We start from the raw sequence: 25884 nt of genomic DNA, 5'->3' as shown, positions 1-25884 counted from the left end.
CTCGCTGCTTGGCGCGCAAAGAAGCCAATTCCAGGGCATCAGGTTTTGAGAAAACATAGGACTTTATCGCGAGGTCACCGGCAAGGAGACAGGAAGCAGGTCTCAAATCTGTCTTTCCGAGCCAGGGTTTGGGGCAAAATTTAAGGGGTTAGGGAAATCTCAAACTCAGCACAACGTGATTGGCAAGTTTCAAAGCAGTCCATAAATGGTAATCAAGGTACTCTGGCAGCCGGAAGCTGGATTTTTCTTACTAAAGGACTCCTTGCTTCTACTGATAAAGCACTCCAGCAGCAACGTTTCTATTGTTTGAGTTCCCTAGACTGCAGATTCTTGGTTTTCCAGGGAACATGTCTTCCGGGAAACATGCGTTCCCCTGTAGCACACATGCAGCGCTGTCTCTATAAAAATCTCAAGTTTGATTAATCAACAACCCATTTAAGGAGTCAAAGCCAGTTTAAGCTGGTCAATATTTTATCTGCTGTTTCACTTTGATGAGGTATGAAAGTGTTTTCAGATTTGGGGGGAAAAAATATAATCTGCGGTTTATAGAAACTATGACCAAAAAAGTAACTGCATGCCCTTAAAAAAAATGGTTCCAAAGGGCACACTTCCTGTGCGCAGGTCGATGACTTCACAGGGATTCCTATTCAGTACGAGAGCTAACACATTGCCCTTAAGAAAAATGGCAACTTTCTAGTTTCTCTGCCCTCTTCCAAGATGGTTTCCTCTATGGTCTTGGGCCTTGGCCTGGAGCTTCTTCCTGGCTTGTCAGGGGGCGTGGTTCATTGAGCAAAGCCTTGCGTGCCGGCGCCCGCGACGGAGGCGCGCTTCAGGGCGCAGGCGCAGGGAGGGGGTTGGGGAGGAGGGAAAGCGGCGAGTAAGATGGAAGATGAGGAGGTCGCTGAGAGCTGGGAGGAGGCGGCAGACAGCGGGGTAAGGAGGAGCCGCCGCCCCGGGGCTGGGCCGGGCGGGACCTGGCGTGAGGGAAGCCTCCGGGGAGCGGGTCTGGGGATGGTTCTCCCCAAGGAAAGGCCCCACACTCCCGGCCGGGGATGAAGGAGAGGCCCCCAGCCCCTGAGCGCCGTGAAGGCCTCTTAAAGGGGCCGCGTTCCTTTTCTCCCTCCACCTTTGCCTGGTGCGCCTACTTCCACCTCCCCCTCACCCACCGACGTGCGCGTCACCCGGGGCGCCCCACTCGCCGTCCAAGGCCTCTTCTGGCGGCTGCTAGTTCTCCCCAGGCCCCTTTGACCCTTCCTTTCCCGTCGGCGCCCCCCCAGCCCAAGGCACCATTTTAAAGTTCATGTGCTCTGAGGAGGAGCAACACACTGTGGCGGGGGGGGGCGCCGACCGGGGCGACAAGCCCGGCTCCGGAGAAGAGCAGGAGGAGGAAATTGAGTCATATCTGGGCCCCTCAGCTCTGCTAAAATCCCCACCGCTTTGCGCTGTCCGCCACGGTGGGCGAGTGTGGGTTTTTTACTCTTTCAGTTTTACTCTGAGAACCCGTGGCAGGCTGGTCTCCCGGGGTCCCCGCCAGAACAACCGAAAGTCCAGCGGGCAGCCTCTCTCCCCGGGGCCCTCCCAAAGATCTGAGCAGCGGGCAAGGGTCTCGAAGTGTGGTCGCCGGCGTCGGGGGGGAGGGGTGCTATATGTAAAGTAGCTGCATTCCTGGGAGGGGAGGGGGAAAACGGACCGTTCGACTTCGCTTTTTGGAGTTTTGTTTGCCTCCGGAATCTATAGGAAATACTTTTGTTCCAAGCTGGAACGGCCAGTTCGGTTAGGTTCTTGTTTAATTTGATCTTTTCAGAGTTTGTTATTCTATGGTGACCCTTGTGAAATGGGGAGATGTCTTTTTGGCCTCCCCGTGTTCGTGTCTGTTCAGTGTGTGTTGGTAGTAGGGCGTGGAGAGCCAAGTGTGCCGGGGTAGTGCAGGAGCTGGGTTCTTTTTCCCCAAGCGCTTTTAAGCTTTAAGCTTGTCAGCGCTTGAAGAGGCCGAGAAATTGACCTTCGCAGCAGTGAGTGTATCGCCAAGGAAATGTTGAAACTTTGGCTTTGAAGTTTTTCCCGGTGGTGGTTCAGCATTTCTCTCAAGGTGTTTATGCTTTCCACTTAGCATAATTGAGAATTTGAAGAAATAATTGTTTCAGAAGGCTTTTAGTACAGTTCTTATTGCTGAACATCTTTCTAGGATTCTGACTTGAGTAAGAAGAGCAATTGAAAGATTTTATAGGGAGCAGCCGGTGTCAGCTAGGTATTCATTCAACAAACATTTTGGAGTGTCTCCTGTGTTCTAGACAGCGTGCTTACTAGTGACTTTGTGCCAGAGAATTCACAATCTCCAGTAGAGGCGTTTATTGCCCACGAGTATGAGTGAATCATGTAGAACCCCTCATGCTGCTCCCTGTGAAAAAGGTTGGCCAACAATTTGAGTATGACTCAAGTGATTAGTTTCTTGAGCAGCTTGTCCTTTCTTTGTTTTTTCTCTACTATTTCAAAAGGACTTGAGTTTGTCGTGTTAAAGGAGAAGGAAATAAAAAGAACAAAACTGAATATAGAATTCAGACATTGAGGTATGCTTTAGTTTTTCAGAATGCGTAAGCTCCTTAGAGATCAGCTAGCCCACCCCTGCCTTTTATAGCTGAATAAATCTCAGAGATACAAGGTTTAACTTATACATCTTCGTGCTGCTTGTCCAGTATTCTTTGTACTATCCTTTACTTCAGTAAAACCTTTTGAAAGTGCCATTTACAGAAATGGAACCTAAACCTTGTCTCATTGACACCATGAGTCATTATGCCAAAATGCAAGTTCCTTTATATATAGCTTTTCTTTAATTGAAATAACCTGTAGACGTATTATCCTCCTTTTATAAACAAGGAAACTGAGATTTAGGGAGTAACCTGTCTTGCTTGAGTTCATATACAGTAAGTGTGAAGCTGGGATTTGACCCCAAGCCAGTCTGACTCTAGAGCTGGATTCTTTCTCTAGGATTTTGCTGTCTCCTACCTGGGGACCTGAGGAAAATTTGGAAGTTGGGTATTAACTTTTATTTTTAATATGTTTGCTTTGGGCTTATATTTGAAGGCTCTCTTGAATTTGATTACCTTTGCGAATTTCACAAAGGGTCTTGTAAATGCACTTTTGAAGGAGGGGAGCCAGGGAGGGGATGAAGCATGATGTCCATGTCACTGGGAAACCAACTAACTGTACAGTATCTTTCAGATGTAGCTAGTTGGATATGTAAAAGTCTTAGCTTCAGGTTACCCTGTCCCCCAATTGATACATGGTAATGAGTGTTAAATTATACTCCCGCCTTGCAAAACAACAACAACCCTGGATGGCAAGACTAGCAAATAGGGGAGGACTAATTCTAAAAGTGAGCATTCAAACTTTATATAATCTGGAGGCAGTTCTAATCTTTGAAAGTAGAGGCTTGTCCCTTTACCTGTTCCTCCCAAGAAGTTGCATTTCAATCAAAGGACAATTCAAAAAACATAACTCACATTCCATTAAGGAAATGCTTCTTTAAAAATATGCTGCCTTTGGGGAAAACGAAAATGTAAAATTAAATTAATGTTGATTCAAACTCTAAATTTTGTCATTTGTCTTAAGCACATCTCAGGAGACAAATACTACATTTTGTAATTGGAAGATACCTTTGACCTCCCCCAAAAATCAGATCAGCAGTTTGCTCAATTTGAAAAGGGGTTGTGTGCCCGCTGCAGAGATGACGGGTGTTTTGTAGCGAAGTAAGGATTTTATTGCAAGGCGCCAGACAAGGGAGTGGGAGACAAGTTTCAGATTCACTCCAACTTTATATTTAAGGTAGGAGTTTTTAAAGGGGAAAGAGGGGGCACTAGTGGTTAATCGTTCTTGTGACATTTCTTAATCATACGTCTACGTGCCTTGTGGTCTGCAACCTGGTGGTCTGGACATGTAACCTGCAAAGGTCACCTTGTTCTGAAAAACAATTTAGGCTTGTGCATCAGTGATATTATCAGAATAACATTCTTAAGACATCTGGTACTGGTTAGTTATTACTGTGCAAGCATGGGATAGAAGTTAGAGGAGGGAAAAGAAAAGGGAGAAGGGAAAAAATTTTAAAATCACAGCTTTTCTAAAGGCTAGTTAATGGACTGCGTTTCCAATTTCTGATGATTTGAAGCTTTGTATTCACTTGTTTAGACACACAAAAAAGATGTGACCTAGTCCATCTTATTGGTAATGAGCTAACCCAGTCCTAGGGGAAGGCAGATCGTACATAAATGGAATTGGAATGGTGGTTATTATAAAGCATTGGCAACCTCTCTAATTTCCTTGCATCTCAAAAGTTAACTTTTATTCTTTTCACAGGGGCAAGTCATGTAGCTAATTGGAAGAAAATATATCTTAAGTAAGTTAAAGGATACCGGTCTTCTGGACTAAGAATTTAAATTTATGTTTACTTTCTACCCTCACTGAGCCAGTCATGTAAACATTACCCCTTCAGTGATGCTGGATGGTGTATAATTCTGTAGTAAACATGGCATGCCTGCTGTGTACCAGGTACTTGGCACAATCCAGTGGAGAAGACGGGTGAGACAAGTGTGGCAGCATTTCCTTTGGAAGGGGCATAGATGAAATGCTGTGGCTGGGATCAGAGACAGTCTTGTAGAGAAGGTGATGCCTAAATTAAGATTGAAAGGACCAGCTGAATTAAGCATTAATTTGGGGATGAGGGGCAGGTAGAGTGTAGGGCTAATGCACACATAGGCAAGGAGGCAGTGAGAGAAGAGTGTGCAGCATTGGGAGAGCTACAAGTATTCCTTCTGGCTGGAGGGTAGGGGATTGGCAGGGCTGAGTGGAAAGAGATAAGACCGGAGAGGTATGCAGGGGCCAGGTTCTGGGGAGCTTGGACTTTGTCCTGAAAGCAGGAAGAGCTTTGGAGGCTTCGCTTCGCTTCGCTTCTCTTCTTCTTTTCTTTTCTTTTCTTTTCTCTTTTCTTTTCTTTTCCCTTCCCTTCCCTTCCCTTCCCTTCCCTTCCCTTCCCTCCCCTCCCCTCCCCTCCCCTCCCCTTCCCTTTCCTTCCCTTCCCTTCTCTCCCCTCCCCTCCCCTCCCCTTCGCTTCCCTTCCTTCTCTTCTCTTTTCTCTTTTCTCTTTTCTTTTCTTTTCTTTTCTTTTCTTTTCTTTTCTTTTCTTTTCAGCAGAGTAGTGACATAGTTAGATTTTAATCTAAGAGATAAGAACTGTGATTTATTTATCTTTCTTTGGAGAAGTGGCCAGTTTTCCCTGAAGCGTGGCCGCCACCTCACTTTGGGGTCTTCAGCACTACCTGTAATCGCTATCGTGGTGGAAGGTGTACAGTGGCTGTGGGTAGTGGGCAAATACTAGTTATTTGAGGGCTACCTGGTGCTGATTTCCTTATGTCTGTCCTTATACGAAAGAAGGCATTTAAGATTTGTGGTATCAGAAAGCACACATCCAAGTGTACCTTGCCCAGAGGAGCCATTTCTAAGCTATTCCTGATCCTTTTGGGAAGATTGAGTTCTAGGGACTGATGTCTTCAAAGGGGGCTTTCTATAAAGCAGTTTGCTAGTTTAGACATGACTGTGCTAAGTGGTCTGCCCCTGGGACTCTGGAAAAATGTTTCACTGTGATTTCAAAGAAAGGAGGATAATGAGCTTTTCACTAGTAACTGCTCAGCTCTTTTCTTTGAGGCTGCATGGGGGGCTTGTTCCCAGCATGTTCTGCGTATTTAAGAGAGCTGCCATGGTTGCTGTAGGTTGGAATTTGAAAAGTTGCTTTTCCTTCTACAACAGGACAGAACTAAGTGTATCTTTCTAAAGCTTTTGGTAAAATCCTGCAAGAGAAAAGACACTGTTTGGATATGATGTCTAAAAAGTGTTCTAAAGGCCAGCTCTCTCTTTCCAATTTCCACTCTACACTGTGTTGGGCACCCGCACAGTTAACATCAGCTTCTGGCTGTGTCAGTTAGCTAGCCTTCATGAGGTGGAGTGGATTCTTTCCTTTATACTTTCCACAGAAATAGACATTTTTTCCTGACAGGACAACTACTGACTTGTTGGTTTCCTAGAAGATTGATTAGCTACTTATATCTGTGGCCAAAATTACAGAATGCAGTGAATTTAACTCTGCTAACCTCTGCCAAGCATCTTTCTCCTTAACACCCAGCTCTCTGAAAGATAAAGGTTAAACCCAGCCACCACAGAAATTAGCAACAAATCCTGTCAGCAGTCTGTGTAGATAAAGAATCTTTTGCCTGAGGGGAAGACACTTAAAAAAACGTTCCTCACAGTAAGTCATCCCCTCCCCACACCCAAAACTCTTACCCTTATAAAATGAATTCAGGAAATAGTCATTCTTTTCTGAAAGGAATAATAAATATGCATAGTTAAAATTGTATTCTCCAGGGGTGTGCTCCTCAGATAAGATTGTACAGGACTGTTCTGACCCCAGTCTGGAAAGGTCAGGACTGTCATTACTCTTCATAGACCTTGAGAGCCAAATTCCTAGCCCTCATGCTCTGGCCTTCTTGGCTTATAAAAACTTTTATGACCCTCCAGCTGTCAGTTCTGTTTCTGCTACCTAGTTGCACATCTCACTAGTGCCTATAAACCTGTGAACTCCCAAACCCCACTTGCCATTTCTGGAAGGGCTTCTTAGTGGCTTGAGAGCTTATTACTGGGCAACTGGGGTGCATTTTTACATTCATTGTCCCATTCCGTCTCAGTGTGAAGTGTATGTACTGTTATTCCTAGTGTCCAGGAGAGGAAATCACATGCTTGATCTCAGCCCAGGCTATTGGCATCCTAAGCCCACACTTAAGGAATTTTTGGGGCAGTTTGTTTACCATTGCTTCTCAGCAGATAATTAACTAGTTAAGTGCTCTAGGATGCTTAGCTGCTAGTTTCTCTGAAGTATTATACTTGTTTTGCCTGGGATTGACCTTCTCCTTCTGTACCCTGGATGATGAGATAATAAATTTTGTGTACCTGAGAGATTTGAACTCAGTGCTCTAGAGCCAACAGGACAGTGCTGCTGGCAGTTGTAATACTAAGAACAGTGACTGCAAATGAGATGCTGATTGAAATCTTGATTACAAATGGAAAATAACTTTTTTTAACATCTGGCAGAACGGAGAGGGATAATGTAAATAATTTTTGCTCAGATCTGTTAAGAAGAGTCAATGACTCTGCTATCTTAGGATCCCTATATCTGTAGTTGCAAACTGACAGCCCATGAATATTCAGCGTATAGACTTTTTTGGGGCGCACTTTTTTGAAAATTTTGAATTTGAATGCCTTTATCTGGATCTCGATTCCTCTCCTCTCCTCCGCAGTCCCCACCCCATGTGTTACTGTGTTCTGTCCTACCTGCTTTATTCGCTTGGCCCTGGAAGCATTCTGTTTGCTGCCCCTGCTGAGTGCCATGATGAAGGCACCCTTGCGTGTTTGAATAAAACCTGGTGGGTGCTGAGGTCGGGAGGTAATAGTGACTTTGCTTTGTCCCCCAAAGTCTATATGCCTAATGTTTCCTTTGGGAGAGGAGCCTGGCTGTCTTCACTCTAAAAGGTAGCAAGGAAGGATAGGTCACCTCTGCCAGACAGTGACCCACTTATCTCCATCCATGGCAGGAGAAGTCAGAAGTCTAGGATAATGGTTCAAGTCCCAGGTCTGGTATTTGGGCAATTCACTACCTACTGTTGATGAAAAATTGATCAACAGTCAAAGAAATAAAAATTTTTATTCTAGTCAACCTGAGGATTATAACCTGGGAGACAGCCTCTAAGAATGAGAACTGAGAACAGTTCCAAAGAAGTAAGGCCAGTAGAAATGTGATTTTGATGAAGGGGTATGTGTAATTCAAGCACACATCCTGATAGAAGGTTATTGCTGTTGTGAAGAACAGATATCTCAGTTAATGGTTTTAGTGCTTTTCTAAGTATGGGAAGATGCAAGAAACTGGGTTCATAAAATTTTGTCCTGAAAATATAGAACTATCAGTTCTGCCAGTTTTCCCAGAGCACAAAATACCTCATTCTGATCTTCACCCTGAATTTCTTTCAAGATGTACTATAAGTCAGTGACTGCAGTGAGTGGGTAAGGGCTTGATTCTTGTAGAACTAGATACTGGGCAACATTCTTTATTTTACACTCCCTTCCTTTCGGTCTTAATTTCAGCCAAGGTTTAGGAGGCATCTATCTCATGACCAATTTATCCCACAGCTCTAGAATGCTCATCCCCAGATCGGGCGGATTTCATTGATTGGCCACTAAACGTGCTGTTGCTGGACTGAGCCCTGTTAGTAGTAGTAGCCAAAAGCCTCTGGACCACCTGTCTTACTAGTCTGTTATGGTCCAGGAAATGGTTCCTTCTTGTTGCTTCTTCCTATTACAGTCATTGATCTTACAGAACTGTATATTTGGTCAATTGTTTCAAGTCACCTAGGCATCACTAATTTTATTGGAGGCTCACTCACACATTTGGTAATGCAAGAAGCGATAATCTTGTAAAATAGGTAGAATACAAGTAACATAGCTAATGACATTAATAATTAAGTAGGTATTTAAGCTAAGAACTTCCCTTAGGTGTGGCCTAGTAGCTCCCCAGGTGGCCTGACCAGTCTGTTCTGCACCATTCACTATCTTTAAGAGAAATGATATATTGGCATTGTACAGAAAGTTCACCAAGAATATCTGCATGTACAAGGCAAATGGTGGATGATTCTGACTCCTTAAAGGACTGAGAAAGGACTGTTATCTTCTTAAGAGTTAAGTGGCCAATGCTAGAAGAAAAATTAATCTTTATGGTTGAGCAGGTATTTCTGCCATTGGGGAGGTGGGGTTAACACATAATGCAGATGTAACATGCACACTAGAGGGGAGGGAGGAGGCCCAAAAGGGCAGAAGAAATTTTTATGTTTAAATTTTTCTTGCCTTGCCTTGAAGTAAGAATTTTTATTTCATCACTGTCTTTCTCTCAGCTTCATTTTCCTCATTTGTAGGATTAGATTAATAAAATCTGTGTTGCCTGATGATGAGAGTTACATAAAGCACTGAGTAAAGCATCATTCAGAGGCAGTGTTGGAGCAGAGAGTGCCATCACTCTGAGTGTGGGGGCCTCTCTCCAGCCACTGATAGTGTGGCCTCTGTCCTGTTAGGGTACATCAGGACTGGCTGAGGGATCTCTTTCTTGGTGCCCCTGGGAACTAATATGTAGACTGGTTAAGAGTTGTATTGCTTAGTTTTGTATGAAAACTGAAAGGAGAAAACAGTAATAAACCTGGAGAAAGGGGAGCCCCATTAGACCCTACTTCCTGTTTTATTCCAGGGGCAGGGCTCACCAATGTTACTCCCACCCCGCTGGTTCCCTTCCTTTAAGATAAAGGACTGTGTGGATTCCCCCTTGACTTATAACAATATATGTTAAATTAATATTGTACCATATCATGTATGTTCAACTTTACTGCAGTATTATTTCATGTACACTCCCTCTCATCCTTCTAATATCATATATTTTACTTCTTCATATGATATAAACCCCAAATATTTTATTTTTTGCTTTAACCAATTAACTTCTAAATAATTTTTAAAAGGACACTTTTGTATGTATTTAACCACATGTTGACCCTTTTCAGTGCTCTTTATTATTCTCTGTATGTATGAATTTTCATCTGTTAGAATTTTTGTTCTGCATAGATAAATTCCTTTAGTATTTTTTGAAGTGGAAAAAATGCTGTCAATTATTGTTTATCTGAAATTATATTTATTTCAACTTCAATTTTAATATAAATTTTCATTGGGGGAAAAAAAGATCAAGGACTGTGTGGATTCCCTCCCCTACTTAGACTCTTGAAGAGGCACTCAAAGCAGAATAATACATTGTCTCAAAACAGCAAGTTACAGAGTTTCTGAGGCCTTTCAACCTGGGATACATCTAAACTGCAAGGCTTGTTCTGGAAGAATGCTTTCCTTTTTGGTACTTCTTAGATTTAAGATCTGGACTTTGAGGTTCAGCTCTTCTGTGATCTGCCACTGCCGTAGTCCTTGCTTAGAAACTGTGGGCTTGCATTAACCTGGCCTGGGGTGCTGAGGCAGGCAAGCAGGTTAGTATTACCTGTCAGTCACCCACTAGCCACACTCCTGAGACTTTTTGCTTCCTCCTTTCGAGGTTTAGGGTCCAGTTCTGTCACTTACTGTTGAGCAGCCTTAGGCAAGTCACCTAACCGCTGAGCGTGCAGCAAGGCTGTTGTACATCCATTGAGTTGTGAGGATTACAGGTGGGGAAGAAAGGACCGGGTGCCTTCCTTACACGTACATACTTATGGCAAGTGCTTGGAGAGTGCGCTGCCACCACCACTCCTGAGAAATGCTTAAGGCAGCCTTAGCTTTTATTTTGAATATGGGTAGTGTCACTGCCTTTGGACCCAGATAGACCCAGTTCATATTCTGGCTCCACTCCTTAGTAGCTGTGGAACCATGGTCAAGTTACAGACTCCTCTGAGTTGGTTTGTAAATCATTTGTAAAATGAGGACAGATCTCTAAAGGCTTGTTTCATAGGATGATTGTTACTTAATTCATGTATTGGGTACTGTTTTACAGTACAGACAACTGTAGCAAATGAAGTTCCTACTCATAAAACTTTCTAGTGGAGAAAGACGGACAATAAGTAATATTTCATACACACAATGAAGAAAATACAACAGATTAAGGGGCATAGAAAGTGACTGGCAGGAGTACCATTTTGTTAAAAATGGTCAGAGAAGGCCTCTCAAATAAAGACAGGCAGAGAGACTTAAGGAAGTGAGAGAGTAAGCCATGCCGAAGCTGGCAAGGGTACATTCTAGGCAGAGGGAACGGCAAATGCCAGGGATCTGAGGCTAAATCATGCTTGTTTTATTGGGTGGGAATGGGTGAAAGGGAAAGTGGCAGGAGATGAGGTCAGAGGTAGCAGGGAGCCAGATCCAGCAGAGACTGGGAGGCCACGGTGGAGATCGCCTTGAAACAGGAAGCCATGTGATGGTGTGAAACAGGCTAACTTGGTTTTCAGAAAAATGGTTCTGGCTGCTATGTGTAAAATAAACTGTAGGGGCAAGAACAGAAGCACAGAGGCTAATTAGGATACTATTGCAACTGACCATTCAAGGGCCATTGACAATTTGGATCAGAGTGGTCCCAGTGGCAGAAGTGTTAAGAAAACTCAGGATACGTTTTGAAAATAGAACCAACAAGATCTGCTGATGTGGATGTGAAAGAGACATCAGAGATGAGCCCAAAGTCTTTGGCCTGAACTAGAGGACTGGAATTGCTGAGATGGGATGATAAAGGGAATGTGGGAGGAGCAGGTTTAGGTGATTGGGTGAAATCAAGAGTTGGAGTTTGGACACAATAGGCTGAGGTACCTTTTGAAATCCAAGTGAGAATGTTGAGTTAGCAGTTGTATATCAATGATTATAAAGCTGTGGACAAGATGAGATCAGGTAAGAAGCCAGCATAGATACAGAAGGCACAAACCCTCCAACCTCACGAAATCAGGAGAGGAAGAGGAACCTATCCTGTTATAGGAGAAATCAAGGAGGCAGTGAGCGAAGGAGCTACCTGGGAGAGTGGTGTCTGAGAGCCTGAGTAAAGAAAGTGCATTAAGGGAGGAGCACTGAGCAGTGCTGAACACTGCTGAGAGGTTGAGTGAGGTGAAGATTTGGAATTTACCACTGAATTTGGCAGCACTGGAGGTCATTGGCGACTTTAGCAAGAACAGTTTCAGTGGGACAGTAGGGCTTAGAGAGTTGCATTAAAGGGAGGTGGTGAAGGCCCTCCCCTTTCTCAGAGCAGGGTGTCAGCCAAACATTGAGCACTGGATTAGTGCTAGTTGCTGTTATGAGGACCTGACAAATGGGACCCACCAGAGGAGGTTTTGCACATCAGTAAACAACATGCCTCTTGGGTCCTTAAGGTGCTCAGTTGCTAGTTGCTAAAAGACGAAATGTACAGCAGAGATATATATATCTTATTCTAAGGTTAGATATAAAGCAGTTTTCCATGCAAGCCACGTAGATGATTTAAATTTTTCTAGAAGCCACATTTGAAAGGTATAAACAGGTGAAAATAATTTTAATATTTTAATTTAACCCAATATATACAAAGTAGTATGTCAACATATAACCAATATTGAAAATATATTAATGATCCATTTTACACTCTTTTTTTGCACTAAGTCTGGGAAATCTGTGTGTTTGGCACTTAAAGCACGTCTCAGTTTGGACTGGCTACGTGTCAAGTACTACCAGCTACATATGGTGGTCACCACTGCACTGAGTGACATAGCTAGATCTGGTGCAGAAGAGAGTGTGCCCAAAGGATTCCCTCTTCCTGGGTAGATGCAGAGAGACCCTGAAAGCTGTAGCAGACTTGGAAAAGAAAGCAGAAAGTGGTTTTCCCTTATAAGCACGTATGAATTGTTTGGTCTCTAGTAGCGTACCATCCTAAAATAAAGCCCTTCGTGGTTTTCTGGTGCCCCTAATTTCTTCCAGTTCATAGCTTGCTGGCCCTAGAAGTTATAACTAATTTTCTACAGTAGCTTTTTTTAAAATTATGGTTGATTTACTACAGTAGCTTTTTGAATAGTGTTGATACCAACTAATAAAAACCATTGCTGACTACAGCTAAAGTAATCTCAGATGGTTTTCTAAACCTAGAGTAAAAGAAAAAATGGGTCCGTTATAAGATATCTTTCTAGATTTGAATATCTCCATTTAAGAAGTATCTTGTTTGGGGTCCCTTTTTTTCTTTCCTTCTATTCATGTTTTTATTCTTTCTCCTCAACTTTTTTATGCCCCTTCTCTTCTTGAAACTCTAGTCCTTTAAGTTCTGGCAGCTTTCCCTGTCTTCTCACGGCCAGATCATCTCCTCTTCATATCTCTTTGCAAAACACTGTTTATACAACTGATATAGCAACTGTGGTTTTTTGTTTGTTTTTTTTAATCCCCCCCTCCACGCTGGGCTCTCCTCATCTGTAAGGAGTGCCTTACTCATCTCTGGGTCACCAACATCTAGCACATCTCCTGCTTTATGGTAGATTTTCCATAAATGCTTGTCTCCAACTTTTTGTCACAGTGAAGCAAAAGGAAAATGGCCTTGAGATACATTAACAAAGCATAGTCTTCCTTAGGGAGGGAATTTTAGAACTATATCCTGTGCCCTACAGTGACCCACTTGATTAAAGTGGAATGTTTTTCCTTGCTGTGGGAGTAACAGAGGAAGGGGAATGGAACCTTTGTGGGAAAGGGAACCTTCAAATGAACTAACCAAGTTTGTATTAAAAGGGCAACTGTTAAATCCATGGTCTAGATGTGCCCCTGCAGATCTTTGTCTCTCAACTTATGAGTTCTACCTTTTGCTCTTTCTGACTTACCCAATCATATTTGCTCAGGAGTTAATTTTTTGAACCTAACAGTGATCCTGAAGCATCACTGTAGAATCAAGCTTGGGATGGTATGAATTTGGGTGCTTCCCTCCCGGAGTTAGCCTGGAGAGGTGGAATAAGCTGAAGCATTGGAGATGGCCAGCCTTGTCAAGGCAGGGCACTGTCACTGCCGCATCCCTGATGTAAAGAAATAAGGCAGGGGTGAAACACAGTTGAACAAGTTCATATCGATGAAGGTTGTTTGGGAAAGTCTCTATGATTGCATATCTGGACTTGAAATGGCCAGTGGTGCACTTTAAAAGAACAGGGACCTTTTTACCTGATAGGTTTAGACCAGATTTTGCTAGTTCTACCCATGAATTCTTTTTGCTTTATTCCTAAATGAAATTGAGGCCCTCATGGGAGGAGCCAGAATCCTATCCAGGTGTATGGTATGGGAGGCATAGGAGCCTTGCTGGGGAGACTGCTCTCCCTGGAGACCCTGACACAGGCAGTCTTGTAGCCACGGGAATGGGCAGTGATGTCCTGCCCAACACTTCAAGACGTTAGGCCCAGCGTGGGCTTTGCCTGCTATGGTGGGAGTTCGGGGGCCAGAACGTATTGGAAGATAGTCTCACCATCTACTCCTTGACAGCATCTTCTTTTTGCTTTTCATCAGGACCTGTCAGGCTCTAGTTCTGAAAGAAGTGCTTGTTGTACTCTCAGAGCTCTGATCGCTTTCTTTTCCCCCAGTGTCTGCTTGTAGACATGTGCTCCCCAATTTGGGATAGGTGGACAAGACCAGATGAGTCTGTGGGGCATACTGGTTCACAGGGAGCCCAAGACCAGTCAGTATGCCTTGAATTTGAGAAAAGTCACTTAAATAGTAACTGTTGCTGATAAAAAGAGATTGTTTCCTAACTCAGAGCTAAGAACCATGGGTACCTCTTAGACTTCCATTCAATACAAGATTGCTTGGATTCTTTGGAGTTGTGTTGGCTGCATTGGTGACCAGAGGATTTTGGTTGTCAGAGAGAGGGATGTTGTGATGGAGCAGTACAGTTCACTCTTTTGGCACCGGGGGCGGGGCAGGGTGGGGACCCTGCGGAGCTGGTAGCAGCAGGTCAGGCACCCTAAAGGACAAGACAACCCCTCCCTTTCCCCACTAGTGTAACCGATGAGAATTTGAATTTGTTCATTCTGCCTCTTGTGACTGGCTGGTTTGAATCTTTTTCACCATCGCTAGGTGAATTGAAGTCTATTTCTTGAATGTTCAGGTCTGAGACAGCACAACTGTAATGGTCCTATACCAGGCTGTACTTAGCGCCAAGGCCCAGAATAGCCTGTCTGGTTCTCTCCTCTGCCTTTGTTCTTCACCTCTCCCCTTCTCACTTTTCTTTTTTCCTCTCACCCACCTCTCAGTGTTACAGGAGTAAAGCTGTCATTGTAATCTGCCTGCTTTTACACAGACATCCTGATCCTCCTTGCCTCCTTTGTTCCTTTTGAAGGTTGTGGTTGTGTCACAAATGAGGCTGTTAAGAGGTGTCTCCTTCCCCTCCTAAGCTTCCATTCCCAACTTTCTGCTGGAGGTTCATGGAAGCATAATCATTGCAAGATTAAGGGCAGCAGCAGCCAATGAAGCCATGCTTCTTCCGTAGCTGAACTGGATTAGCAGACGTTGATGTCTCATTTCGTTCACCTTGTGACCGAGGACTCTCCTTTACCCCTCATAGGGACCAGTCTTGTCCAGAACTGCATTGCTCCCCACTGCAGTTCTCCATGACTCTTTCTTTCTGGTTTTGCTTGTTCTCTCAGACCAAAAAGCATGTAGAGGTGTTGCTCCCCAGGGGAAGTAACACCTGTGTTTGATAACTTCAGATCTTTTGCTTAGGATTTTTGACCCAGGGAGAGGAGGTCACCCCACTTACCAGAGCACAGAGCATCATCTTCTGGAGTTTGTTCAGTGCTACTTGACAAAAGGTAAAGAGCCTTTCCAGAAGAAGCCATAGGAAATCAAACTTTCTTTGATATGCTTATGCCCTAACACTTGCCTTGTGCCCTGGTGATCCTTCCTCACTCAGAGCACAGTTAGAAAGTGATGAAGATATGGGTTTCTTTCACTAGCCATGGAGGTTGGGCCTCTAAGACAGGAGCCTTGACCTTGGGCCAGGGCTCTGTGCTTCCTTGTAAAAAGAGAAGTTGCGCTAGGTAACTGGATTCCTTGTTGGGGTCCACATCTAGACACTTCCCCACACATTCTGAGGCCTGTTTAATTCCTTTGGGCTATCGCATCTCTGCGGGAGATGAGCATTTTCCTTGTAGTGTGCCCCGTAGGGAAGTTTCCACTTGGTCCAGCTCTTCAGCAGATTGATTGCAAGGCCTTGTCCAGAGAGAGAATAGACTGACTCATGATACCTGGACAGACTCCAGAGTGAGATGCAGTGCCCTCTCCGGCTGCTGGCAGAGCACTCCCTCTCCTGCTTGGACAGCTCTGAGGTGCTGGTGTCTAGCTGGCTGCCTGGAGATGGCCAGGATCTGCTTTCCACCAGAGCTGTTGGGTTTGTATCCCGTTCTCCCATCGGATGGAAGAATTCCTCAGCTCTGATCAACCATTCTGCCTGATGCGATGGAGATTGATGGGAGTATTAGTTATTGGAGTGTCAGGGAGCAGTGTAGAACTCGGGGGGTGGGAGGAAGAGGGAATCCATATCTAATGGCTTTACCAGTCTTTCCAGAGGGTTGAGCAGTTTTAGGGGGGTGGCAGCATGTGGTAGGGCTTCCAAAGGCCTTCGTTCTAGGGCTGCCTCTATGATGTACTACTTTGTGACATTGGGTAAGTTCCTTAACCTCCCTGAGTCACTTTTCCTTCATCTAACAGAGAAGGATAAAAGCTACTTTGTCTGTCAAACAGGGTTGGTGTGACCAGAGAATGAGTGTTTGGGAAAGTGTATTGACAGCCATAAAGCATTATATTGATGTAAGGCATTATTTTATAAGCCAGTAGTTTTATATTATATACCAAGTGTGCTAGTCGTGTTCCAGTTTCAGGACAGAGGCCCATTTACTAAGGTACAGTCCATATGCCCTCTTGAAGGACTTTTTTCCACCCAGGCTCTATTTGCTGGGCCTGGGCAGATTCCCTACCTTCCCTAAGGCCCTAGGGAGAGAAAGAAGCAGTTTGCCCTCCTGAGCAGAAGCGTGGATGGGAACTCTCAAATTCAGTTAATGCAGTGTGTATTTTAGCATACTGTAAAAAAAATCAAGCAGCATATTAGGCCCATTTGTCTGTATGTCCTTACTTGGCCCTCACAATGATATGAAAACGAGAGTTCCATGTAATGAAGTTTAAAAATTTAGTGCTTTCCCATAAAAATCTCCTAAAATAGCAGCTCTGGCCCTGGCAGCCAGGACTTAGCTGCCTGTCTGTAGGGGTACGAGGACTGTTTGTAGCCCCCTCACTTCCCCACTGTGCTCCCTACATATAGAGTTTGGTTGCTTGCCAGCCTCTGGAGGCATTTGATTTTGACCCTGTTTGAAGACATCTAAATCCCAGAGATGTGAAATCTTGCATTCATGACGGAGAAACTTGAATAGGAAATCCGATTTTCAGATTGGAGCAAAATGATAGTGTGGAACTTTAAAACTGTTAAGTTATTTGTGGAAAGCCTTGAAAAGCCCTTAAGAGGTAATGGGCATTAGACTAATGTGAAACAGAGTATTTACTCAGGCAGTAATATTGGTATTGATTCAAAAATTTAGAAGAATTACATTTCTGACACAGACTGTGCTGTGGGCATAGATTCTCTTTGAGTGCATGTCTGTCAGTTCTCAGAAAACATCTAGGTCATTCTCTTACTCTAGGTTGCACCATTTCTGTCCAGTCATTAAACAGCCATGGGCACTAACTTGTGTTACAAGCTTGAGTGAGAAGTTATAGTTCTCGTGGCTTCCTACCCTCTCCAGAGAGTTGATGGTGCCCTCAGAATACAGTTTGTTGTGCTTGCCTAAATATATTTTGGGTCTTTCCTGAAAATAAAAAATTGTAAACACAACAGCGTTAATTAGAATCAGTGTCAGGCACGATTTAAGTTCAGCTTCATATGGTTCGGCTAGCTTCGTATTGTTCACAGGAAGCAAAAATAAGGACACGGAAATATAAGAAGTAAAAGAGAAAAGCATATTTCAGGGAATGCTAATAACCAAAAGAAACACTTGCATAGCTCTATTAATATGAAATAATAGATTTTAAGATAAAGAAGATCTCTTCACAATGGTAAACTTAATGTACTAGAAAGAATAATTCTTGATTCTGTAGTCCATAGATCAGTCAAATCGGTAAGAATGTAGAAGATTTGAACAATATAGTTAACCAGCTTGAATTGTGTCCATCAGTTATTTCAGGACATAAGAGCATTTGTGAAACCTGGCTACACACTGGGCTCTGAGGTGGATCTTAGCAAATTTCAAAAACTTTTTACTAAAGCAGTGATTTTTAACATTTTTCAAGTAATAGGCTCCTTTGAAAGTCCCATCCATCTTGTAAGTCAGGGTTTCTCAACCTCGGCATTATTGACCTTTGGGGCTAGGATTTTGGCAGCATCCCTGGACTCAACCCACAAGATGCCAGTAGTGAAGACTAAAAATGTCTCGAGACATTGCCAAATGTCCCAGTGGCACCCCTGGTTGAGAACCACTGTTACAAATCTCTTCAGAAAAATACATAATTTTTGCATATAATTGCTCCCTTCTCCAATAGCTGGATGGTCTTGCCCTCACTGAAAACAGTTGAGTGGGACTTTTGTAAGAAAAAGTAGTGGGGTAGCCAAGGAGCCTGGAGGGTTGGTCTTTGCTGCTCGCACACAAGGCTGTGGAGGCCTCGTGGAGTCCCTGGTACTGAGGGCCTGAGCACTCAGACTCCCATCCAGTTCTCCAGACGTTAGGCTTCTGTTTTGTTCTAGGTCTTTTGCTGGGTGCTAGTCACAGAGTTCAAGTCCATTCAAGTAAAAAAAGATCATAAAATACGTGATACATATGCTCATGAAGGCATGTAAAAGGGAAATCTTATGTCTGAGGAGCAGAGATCAGAGAAGACTTCAGAAAGGAGAGGTGGACATCCAAGCTGGATTCTGGGGGTTAGCAACAGCTCAGTTTTGCTGTGGTGTGAAACAGGAACGGAGGCTAAAGGAATGTGTGAGCGAGGCACGTTCAGGAGCTTGGACTTGATCCGGCAAGCAGCTGAAGCGTTTTAACTGGGGAAGTGACACAGTCAGGTTTATGTTTGGAAAGTTGATTTGAGTGGCTCTGGAGAGCCACTGATAGGAGGCCAGGAGGCTAGCTGGAGGTCACACAAAGAACCCAGCAGAATGTTGAGATCTAGAACTCTCACCACAGCCACGGGGATGGAGGACGACGAATCTGCAGGGAGTCAGGGCCCCAAACCCCAGACTCTCATAAAGGGAGAGCTGCATCTGTTACTTCAAAGGACACAGTAATGTCCCTGGTCAGAGAGAGAACACTGCCCTTAGCTCTGAAAATAAAGACATAAGTTTTTATTTGAGAGAGACTTTTTTCCACTTTTTATATACATTTTTTTCCTCTAGGAAATAGACAGACGGTTGGAAAAAAAACTGAAGATCACACAAAAGGAGAGGTAAGGCTGCTGTCTGGTCTGAGGGCTCACGCTCTCTGCCCTTGAGAGCTGGGCAGTCAGTGGTATTCTCCAGCTGGCCAGTAGGTTTGGCAGGTCAGGCTCCTGGGCAGTGAACCCTTCCCTTAGGGACATGGTGGCTTTGGGAGTGAGCCTGGAGTGTTGTACCTACCTCCTACCTTAGTGGGCACCCTGTGTGAGGTGGTCTGTTGGAGACTGAGTGGTGACAAGTCAGAAAGCTTGGGTTTGAGGCCCACTCTGAGGTTTGGAGTAAGTTGATTCCCCTTCTGGACATCACTTTCTTTCTCTGTGACATAAGGAGGTCGGACAGATGAGTTCTCTGGGCCGTCTGTGACTTGATGGCTTTGGGTATTATGAGGGTATCCTGGAAGAAAAGATTGTCAGGAATTCTTCAAGACCTTTAAGATAGCTTCTCCCCAACACACCCAGGCAGCGGAGGAAGTGGTTTTCCAAAGCATGTGAAAGTTGATTTCAGCAGTCTGTCTTTGCCCTGGGTAACCTGTCAGCCTCTGGCAGGGACAGGCAGCAGGGAGGAGGAGGAGAGGGCCTCTCTGGACTCACTTCATGGGCTGCACAGTCATTGCCCAGGGAACTCGCGGGTGCCCTGCCCGCCCACCGGCTTTCCTGGCCCCCTGCCTCTTTGATCAGAGTGCTGGCTCCTTGTCTGTCTGCTTGTCTCAGCAACCACACTAACACCTGGTTACAGCCCCCTGGTCATGCCATTCCTGTCCCACCCAGGACTTGTTCCAGTTCCCCTGAAGCAGCCCTCCAGTCCCTACCCCTCCTGACAACCAAGGCTCAGCAAATAGGCCCCTGTGGGCTGTTTGGTTCTGAAGAGAAGCTAGTTGACTGCTCTGGGGAGGGTCTTTGTGGCTGTTGAAGGGTGGTCATTTCTGCCTGGTTCCCTTGTTCTCCTGTGGCTTTTGTTTATTCCCCTTCCTGTGTTGTTTTCTTCCTCCCTCTGTGGACACATCACCTGATGTGCATATCCACCAGCCTTGGACAATGCTTTTCCTTTGAGCACTGCCAAGAACTGTCTCCAGGATCGTCCTGCACCCAGCCCCGCCGCATCCAGCAGACCAGAGAGCCCTAGTGAGGGAGGGGTCTCTGCTCAGAAGCTCTTCTGAAGAGGCAGTCCGGTGGTTTGGAATAGCTTGTCTCTGGGAGGCACAGGTCACTCAGCAGAAGGCTGGGGCAGTTTGGTAAATCCTGTTTTGGTGCCAGGCAGGGCCGGCGGAGCTAGCTTCTCTGTAGTATTTGGTTTGAGCACAAGTTTTGGGACCGTGACTGGGAGTGAACACTTTGCCGACCCCCAGGCTCAGGGGCTCCCACTGCACCCGCCTGTTACACTCCAGTCTATGTAGGGGAGCTGGGATTTTAATTGAGGCTGTGGACTCTGGACAAGAAGTGTTTTGCTACAAGGGCCAAATGGTGGTCATTGTGACTGTGATGAACATGGAGATAGAAGTCCCAGAAGGAGCTGGTGTTCCTGCCCCCTTTGCCTGGGGTTAGGTCTGAGGAGCAGACCTGTGGGCTGCATGAGCTTATTAATAAGCAAGGTTGCTCTTTGAGAATCCTTGAGGAGTGAGAATTTTGATGTCTGGTCAGAGGCCAGAGAATAATGAATAGAATTAGGAGGGGGAGGGAGAGAAAAGTGATACGCGGTGGGTGTGAGACATGGATGGGGCCCTTGTAGTCCAGGGTGGGACTTGTGAAGCTGTGTTTGCTCTTTGTCAGCAGGAAATCCAAATCTCCTCCCAAAGTGCCCATTGTGATTCAGGACGATAGCCTTCCCACGGGGCCCCCTCCACAGATCCGCATCCTCAAGAGGCCCACCAGCAACGGTGTGGTCAGCAGCCCCAACTCCACCAGCAGGCCAGCCCTTCCTGTCAAGTCCCTAGCCCAGCGGGAGGCAGAATACGCAGAGGCCCGGAAGCGGATCCTGGGCAGTGCCAGCCCCGAGGAGGAGCAAGAGAAACCCATCCTCGACAGGTGAGTATAGCTGACCCTTCCACCAGACCACCGTGTGGAGGCCGAGGAAACTGACCTGGCTGCATGCAGAGCAATGAGAAGCAGGCAGGGTCAGGGCTGGACCATCGAGGCTCCAGGTGCCAGCCCTGGCTAGTGGGGCTAGTTTGTTGTCTGGCACTGGTTCCAGGACTGCTCTGAAAGCTTTGAGGTCTTAGTCTGCTGGCATGCTGCCTCTGCAGGCACCAGGGGGCAATGTGGCACAGAGGTTACAGGCATGGACTTTGCGTCAAAATCGACCAGTTTGAGCCTACCTCTGCTACTTAATTCTACTTAACTTAGAGCTGCTTAACCTCTCTGTGCCCTCATGGCCTAATTTGAAAAATGAGATCATAAGTGTACCTGCCTCATCAGTATGCTGTGCAATTAAATGACAGTGGGTCCTGGGACCTTGCCTGCCAGAATGGGAAAGTGCCCAGTTAAGTGTTTAGGTGTTATCATAAGAGCCCACTATGATGTTTTTGTGAATTTTCTAAATTCTTTTTTATTCCTGGCATGTTTTTCTGTGCAGCCCCAGAGATTGCTTTATGTAAGTTTGTCACCTGGTAAAGCAGTATTTGTTAAAACAGCCCCTTTCTAACTTTGAGAAGCCTCCTTGGGGTTGATGTTCTGGGACTTGAAGAACTAATCTCTGTACCTTCTTTCTGTCCCTTCATTATTTTGATAGACTTCCATTATCTGTCCTCTAAGCCTTCATTTGGCAAAGTAGCAAAAGTTTGTTTTCTTTTAGTTTTCTGTAGTAATGTGAGTCAACCATTGACCCCATGATTTGGAAAGAAGCAGGAGGCAGCAGTGGCGAGTGCCAGGGAACTCTGCTGAGCTCTTGGTTAGAGGTCTTTATCTTGGCCTGACACTCTGGGGCATCTCTGCGACAAACGAGGTTATGTGGAAGACATGCTATCCATAGTCATGGCCTCTGAACAGGGTGGGCCCTTGAGCACTCCCCTTGACTCCAGGTGTCTGATGGCGAGCCAGCCAAGGGGGAGAGTGCTGCAGGCGCCAGAGGTGAACATGGACCATCTGCCTCACCTGCTCACCGGGGCTTCCCAGTGTGGCGATGTGCTGAGTCTGCTGGCCAAAGAAGTAGGCTCAGGGAGCCAGAGTTGGCTGTTGGCCACTGTGACTTCTGTCCTAGGTACAGGAGTGGTTGATTTTAAGATTTGGGGACCTCTTTTATATCCTTTTTCAGGCCTCCCTCTGATCTTCTTCCTTTCAGGCCAACCAGGATCTCCCAACCCGAAGACAGCAGGCAGCCCAACAATGTGATCAGACAGCCTTTGGGTCCTGATGGGTCACAAGGCTTCAAACAACGTAGATAAATGCGCGCAGGAAAGGATGCCGCCGCTGCTGCCGTCACCACCTCCTGGGTCGTCTGCCATGGGTCGCACTGCCGTGGCAGACAGCTGGACTTGAGCAGAGGGAACGACCTGACTTACTTGCACTGTGATCCCCTTTGCTCCGCCCACTGTGACCTTGAACCCCATGCACTGTGACCTCTCTTCCCCCCCCTTCCCACTGTGATTGGCATGTCTACAAGGGCTGTCCCAGGTCAATGGAAAGGGAAAGGGTAAGGGTTAGAGGAGGGTTGGGGGGACCCACCAAGGAGTCAGAGTAGAGAGTCGACAGTGCCACCTGGCCACTTGGGGTAAAGCCAGTGCCAGCAATAACAGTTTATCATGCTCATTAATTTGGGAATTCAAAACACAAATGAGAACTCCTGTCCACCCACCTTCAAGTGCATGTCTTCATCACTTAAAAGCAAGTTCCATTTGAAAATATCCTTTCTTTTTTTTCCTTTCCTTCCTATTTTTGTTTGTTTATGCAAATATTTGATTTGGAAAAAAAAGTGCATGGGAGGGGTTTTAGCAGTTTAATGAATTTTTAATTGAGAAAGAGTAGTTTGGTAGTCTACTTAAAAATGTTTCTGGGCAATTCACTAGAAACATTAACCAATAGGATTTTGGTGAGCTTAGCTTCTGTATTCCTACTGCCACCCGGAAAAGGGGCAGGGCTCTGCAGCCCCCAATACAGATGAGCACCCCATGCCTATACCTCCCTCCCCCAGCTAAGTCCCAGGGCATCTGGGCCATACCTGGAGACTGGGCTAGCTCTGCAGGCTCAGAGAGCCTGGGGAGGGTGCCAGCCCCTCACCTCTAGTATTTTGGGAGATAGGGAAAGTAAACAGACTTCCCTTTCCAAAATTCCTCAGGGTGGTTCCCTACCAGCCAAGCTTACTACTAGAAGAGAGCAGGGAGTGAGGCTGCACTCCTGGACTTCAGGAGTAAGGGCTGCGGGACTTGCTCAGTATTTTGCTGTTAGCATAAGGAAAGCCAGGAGGCAGTCTGACTCCAGGACTCGGCCTCCTGCCTAGTGTGGTCAGAAGGTAGGTAGATCTTCCCACTCCGGCAAGGCTTAGAATGCTCAAGGGTCTGTGGAGTGTGGAGTGCCATCTCTTGATGGCATCAGCTTGGTGACTCTACCCAGTACGTTTCCTTTTTGAAATCACTACCTTGGGAGCAGACTATTCTGAATACCTTTGGGAGAAGACAGGCTGTGCATTGCAAAGGTTGGTGATGACAGCCTGGTTCCCCACTGGCCTAGGTTACCCTCCACCCCTTTTTCCAGAGCAGAATGAAGGCAGTTTCTCCTCTGTCCCTGGAGCCTGGAGATTTGCTTTGGCTCTTTGAGGTGGAAGAGGCTTAGAGGGCCCTGCCCAGAGCGGCTCTGTACGTGTACAGTCTGGCCCCTCAAGCTTTCTGATCTCTTCTGTTGTACTGCGCCTTAGGCCCCTCGGCCAGCCAGACGGCCTCTTGGCTCAGCACATGAGTTTTGGAGTGGTTGGTGTGACATTTGTGATTAGGGCAGCTTGTGGTGGCCAAGGTGGCAAGCTAGCTTTTGCAGGCTCCCTCCACTTTGCCCTGTGGGGATGTTGCCAGGCCCAGCAAGCCCTGGCCCATTGCACCTTCCCCTTAGGAGGACGGGCAGCCGGCTGTCAGTTGAGTCAGCAGCTAGTCCACAGCACAGCCTTACAATTGTGTGAAACTGGGAAATTGCTCATGAGCAGAGATGGAACAAAGCTTCAGTCAGTAAGGACCTACAGGATGTTGAATCATGCCTGCAGGCTATTCTAAGGGGGAAATGACCTCCAGGAGTAGGCAAGGGAGAAGGTTGCTGCTGTCTTTACAGTTCCACTGCCCTGACCAAGTTTCCACATTCTACATGGATAGTGTCCATCCCTTATGTAATAGTAGTTTCTGGCCCAAGATAAGGCTATCCTTTTCAGTCGGAGAAGGGTGCAGAGGCAGGCCAGGTGGGAAGGCCAGAAGTGCTGATTGCTCAGCCATTGGGACCACCTGTTCTTGCTTCCTTCTCTCGTGGGAGCCAAGGGAAGGCTGGCCGATGGGTGTCTGTGGATGGAGGATGTAGTAGGGACTGATGCTCCCACCTCCCTCCGGCCAAAGATGGGGCTCTGCCCACTGTGTGCCTGTCACCACCCACCAGCAGTTGTATCCTGGCTTCCCAGATGGGGAGGTGGCAGGCAAAATTTTAAAAAGAAAGAAAGAAAAACGGGAAACTATTGTGTTGGGGGGAGGTGAGGGGGGAGATGGTAGAACGGTTTGGATTTTGTGTGTGTTTGTGGGTGTTTTTTTCTTTTTTCCTTTTTTTTTTTGTAGTTGTCTAACTTTCCTTAAGTGCTTTTTTTTTTTAATTTTTTAAAAAAAAATTTAAAAGTAAGCTGCAGGCTTTGGCTTGGAAAACCCCAGAGGAGTGGGGGGCAGAAACCTGAGGCTGCTGCCCCTTTATCTGCCTTTGTGGTACTGTCCCCTTCCCCCAGCTCCTTCCTGACCCCGTAAGCCAGGCCTCAGACCTTCCAGCTAACCGCTTCCCATGAGCCACTACTCTGATGTCAGCCTATAACCAAAGGAGCTGGGGGTCTGGGCCTGGTGACCAACCCTTCTCCGCCCACTCAATCAGGGTGCTCCCCACCTGCAGGCAGGAGGCAACACCCTATCTGCTACCATAAGCCCCTTCCAGAGCCCACTGCCCCGCCCTGCCCTGTCCAGCCCAGCCATACCCTGCTCTGCCCCATCTGGGGATGCTCTGCTCAGGGATGGGCCGGCAGGGCTGCCCCAGCCTCCCTGGTTGGCAGAGACTCTGGAAACCTCTGGGTTCCTGTTTTTGGCCATGTGATCTCAGGGGTGCACATGGGCCCCTTGGGTGTCTGAACAGAAGGGCATGGGAGGGAGGGCCGCACCCCTGCAGTCCTGCTCTGCTGGTCTAGCGGGCAGCTGCCCACCCTACCCCACCCCGCACCGCGGGCTCCTGAGTCGGCAGATTAAGCATTTTATAAATTGTATTTTAAATACATGTTTTAAACTTGTCAGCGCTTTGTCCTCATTTCAATTTCTAGCCTCCTAACCTCTTGCTGTGGCTGCTTGTTTATCACTGGGGAGCTGCCTCCACTCAGTCCCAGGGAGGGAGCCTTTGAGTAATATTACTCCCTTTGAGTAATAGGACTGGGGTGGTGTGTGGGTTGGGGCCTAGGACCCACAACTCTTAGGCTCTAAGGAAAGGGGACCTCTGGGTCCTGGGGCTCTGTTGGTAAGAGCATGGCTGAGGCTCCTCCTGCCCTTCCATGAGGTCTGTCCCTTCTAGGGGCCAGAGTATTTCCAGGTACTTCCCTTGAGTTCACCATTCCTGTCGAGTAAGTGGAAGAGAATCCCTGCCCTTGTGGGGCTCCTAGTCCAAGGTTGGAGGGTGAGGGTGACTCATCTGAGGAGAGTCCCA

At 46.2% G+C, this 25884-nt stretch overlaps 2 protein-coding genes across 5 annotated transcripts in view; one reads left to right on the top strand and one right to left on the bottom strand.

Moving 5' to 3' along the window:
- Positions 1–821: 821 nt before the first annotated feature.
- On the top strand, positions 822–25480 carry SZRD1 (SUZ RNA binding domain containing 1). Of its 4 annotated transcripts, none has more exons than XM_015239142.3 (4): positions 828–933; positions 19001–19050; positions 20809–21060; positions 22313–25480. In XM_015239142.3, the coding sequence occupies exons 1-4, from the start codon at positions 883–885 to the stop codon at positions 22413–22415; spliced, it is 456 nt and encodes a 151-aa protein (XP_015094628.1). In that variant the 5' UTR covers positions 828–882; the 3' UTR covers positions 22416–25480. The 4 variants fall into 4 exon arrangements, with proteins under 4 accessions (XP_006196753.1, XP_015094628.1, XP_006196752.1 ...); XM_006196690.4 differs by having other exon boundaries at positions 20806–21060; XM_006196691.4 differs by lacking the exon at positions 19001–19050 and having other exon boundaries at positions 822–933; positions 20806–21060.
- SPATA21 (spermatogenesis associated 21) overlaps positions 19005–25884 on the bottom strand; it is a 47539-nt gene continuing 40659 nt past the window's right edge. The window contains exon 15 of the transcript XR_012079478.1: positions 19005–19432. The gene's annotated coding sequence lies outside the window, so the exon portion shown is untranslated. The remainder of the gene's footprint in view (positions 19433–25884) is intronic.

Source organism: Vicugna pacos, chromosome 13, assembly GCF_048564905.1.
Source record: "Vicugna pacos chromosome 13, VicPac4, whole genome shotgun sequence".
NCBI lineage: Eukaryota > Metazoa > Chordata > Mammalia > Artiodactyla > Camelidae > Vicugna > Vicugna pacos.
This window is presented reverse-complemented; position numbering and strand designations above follow the sequence as displayed.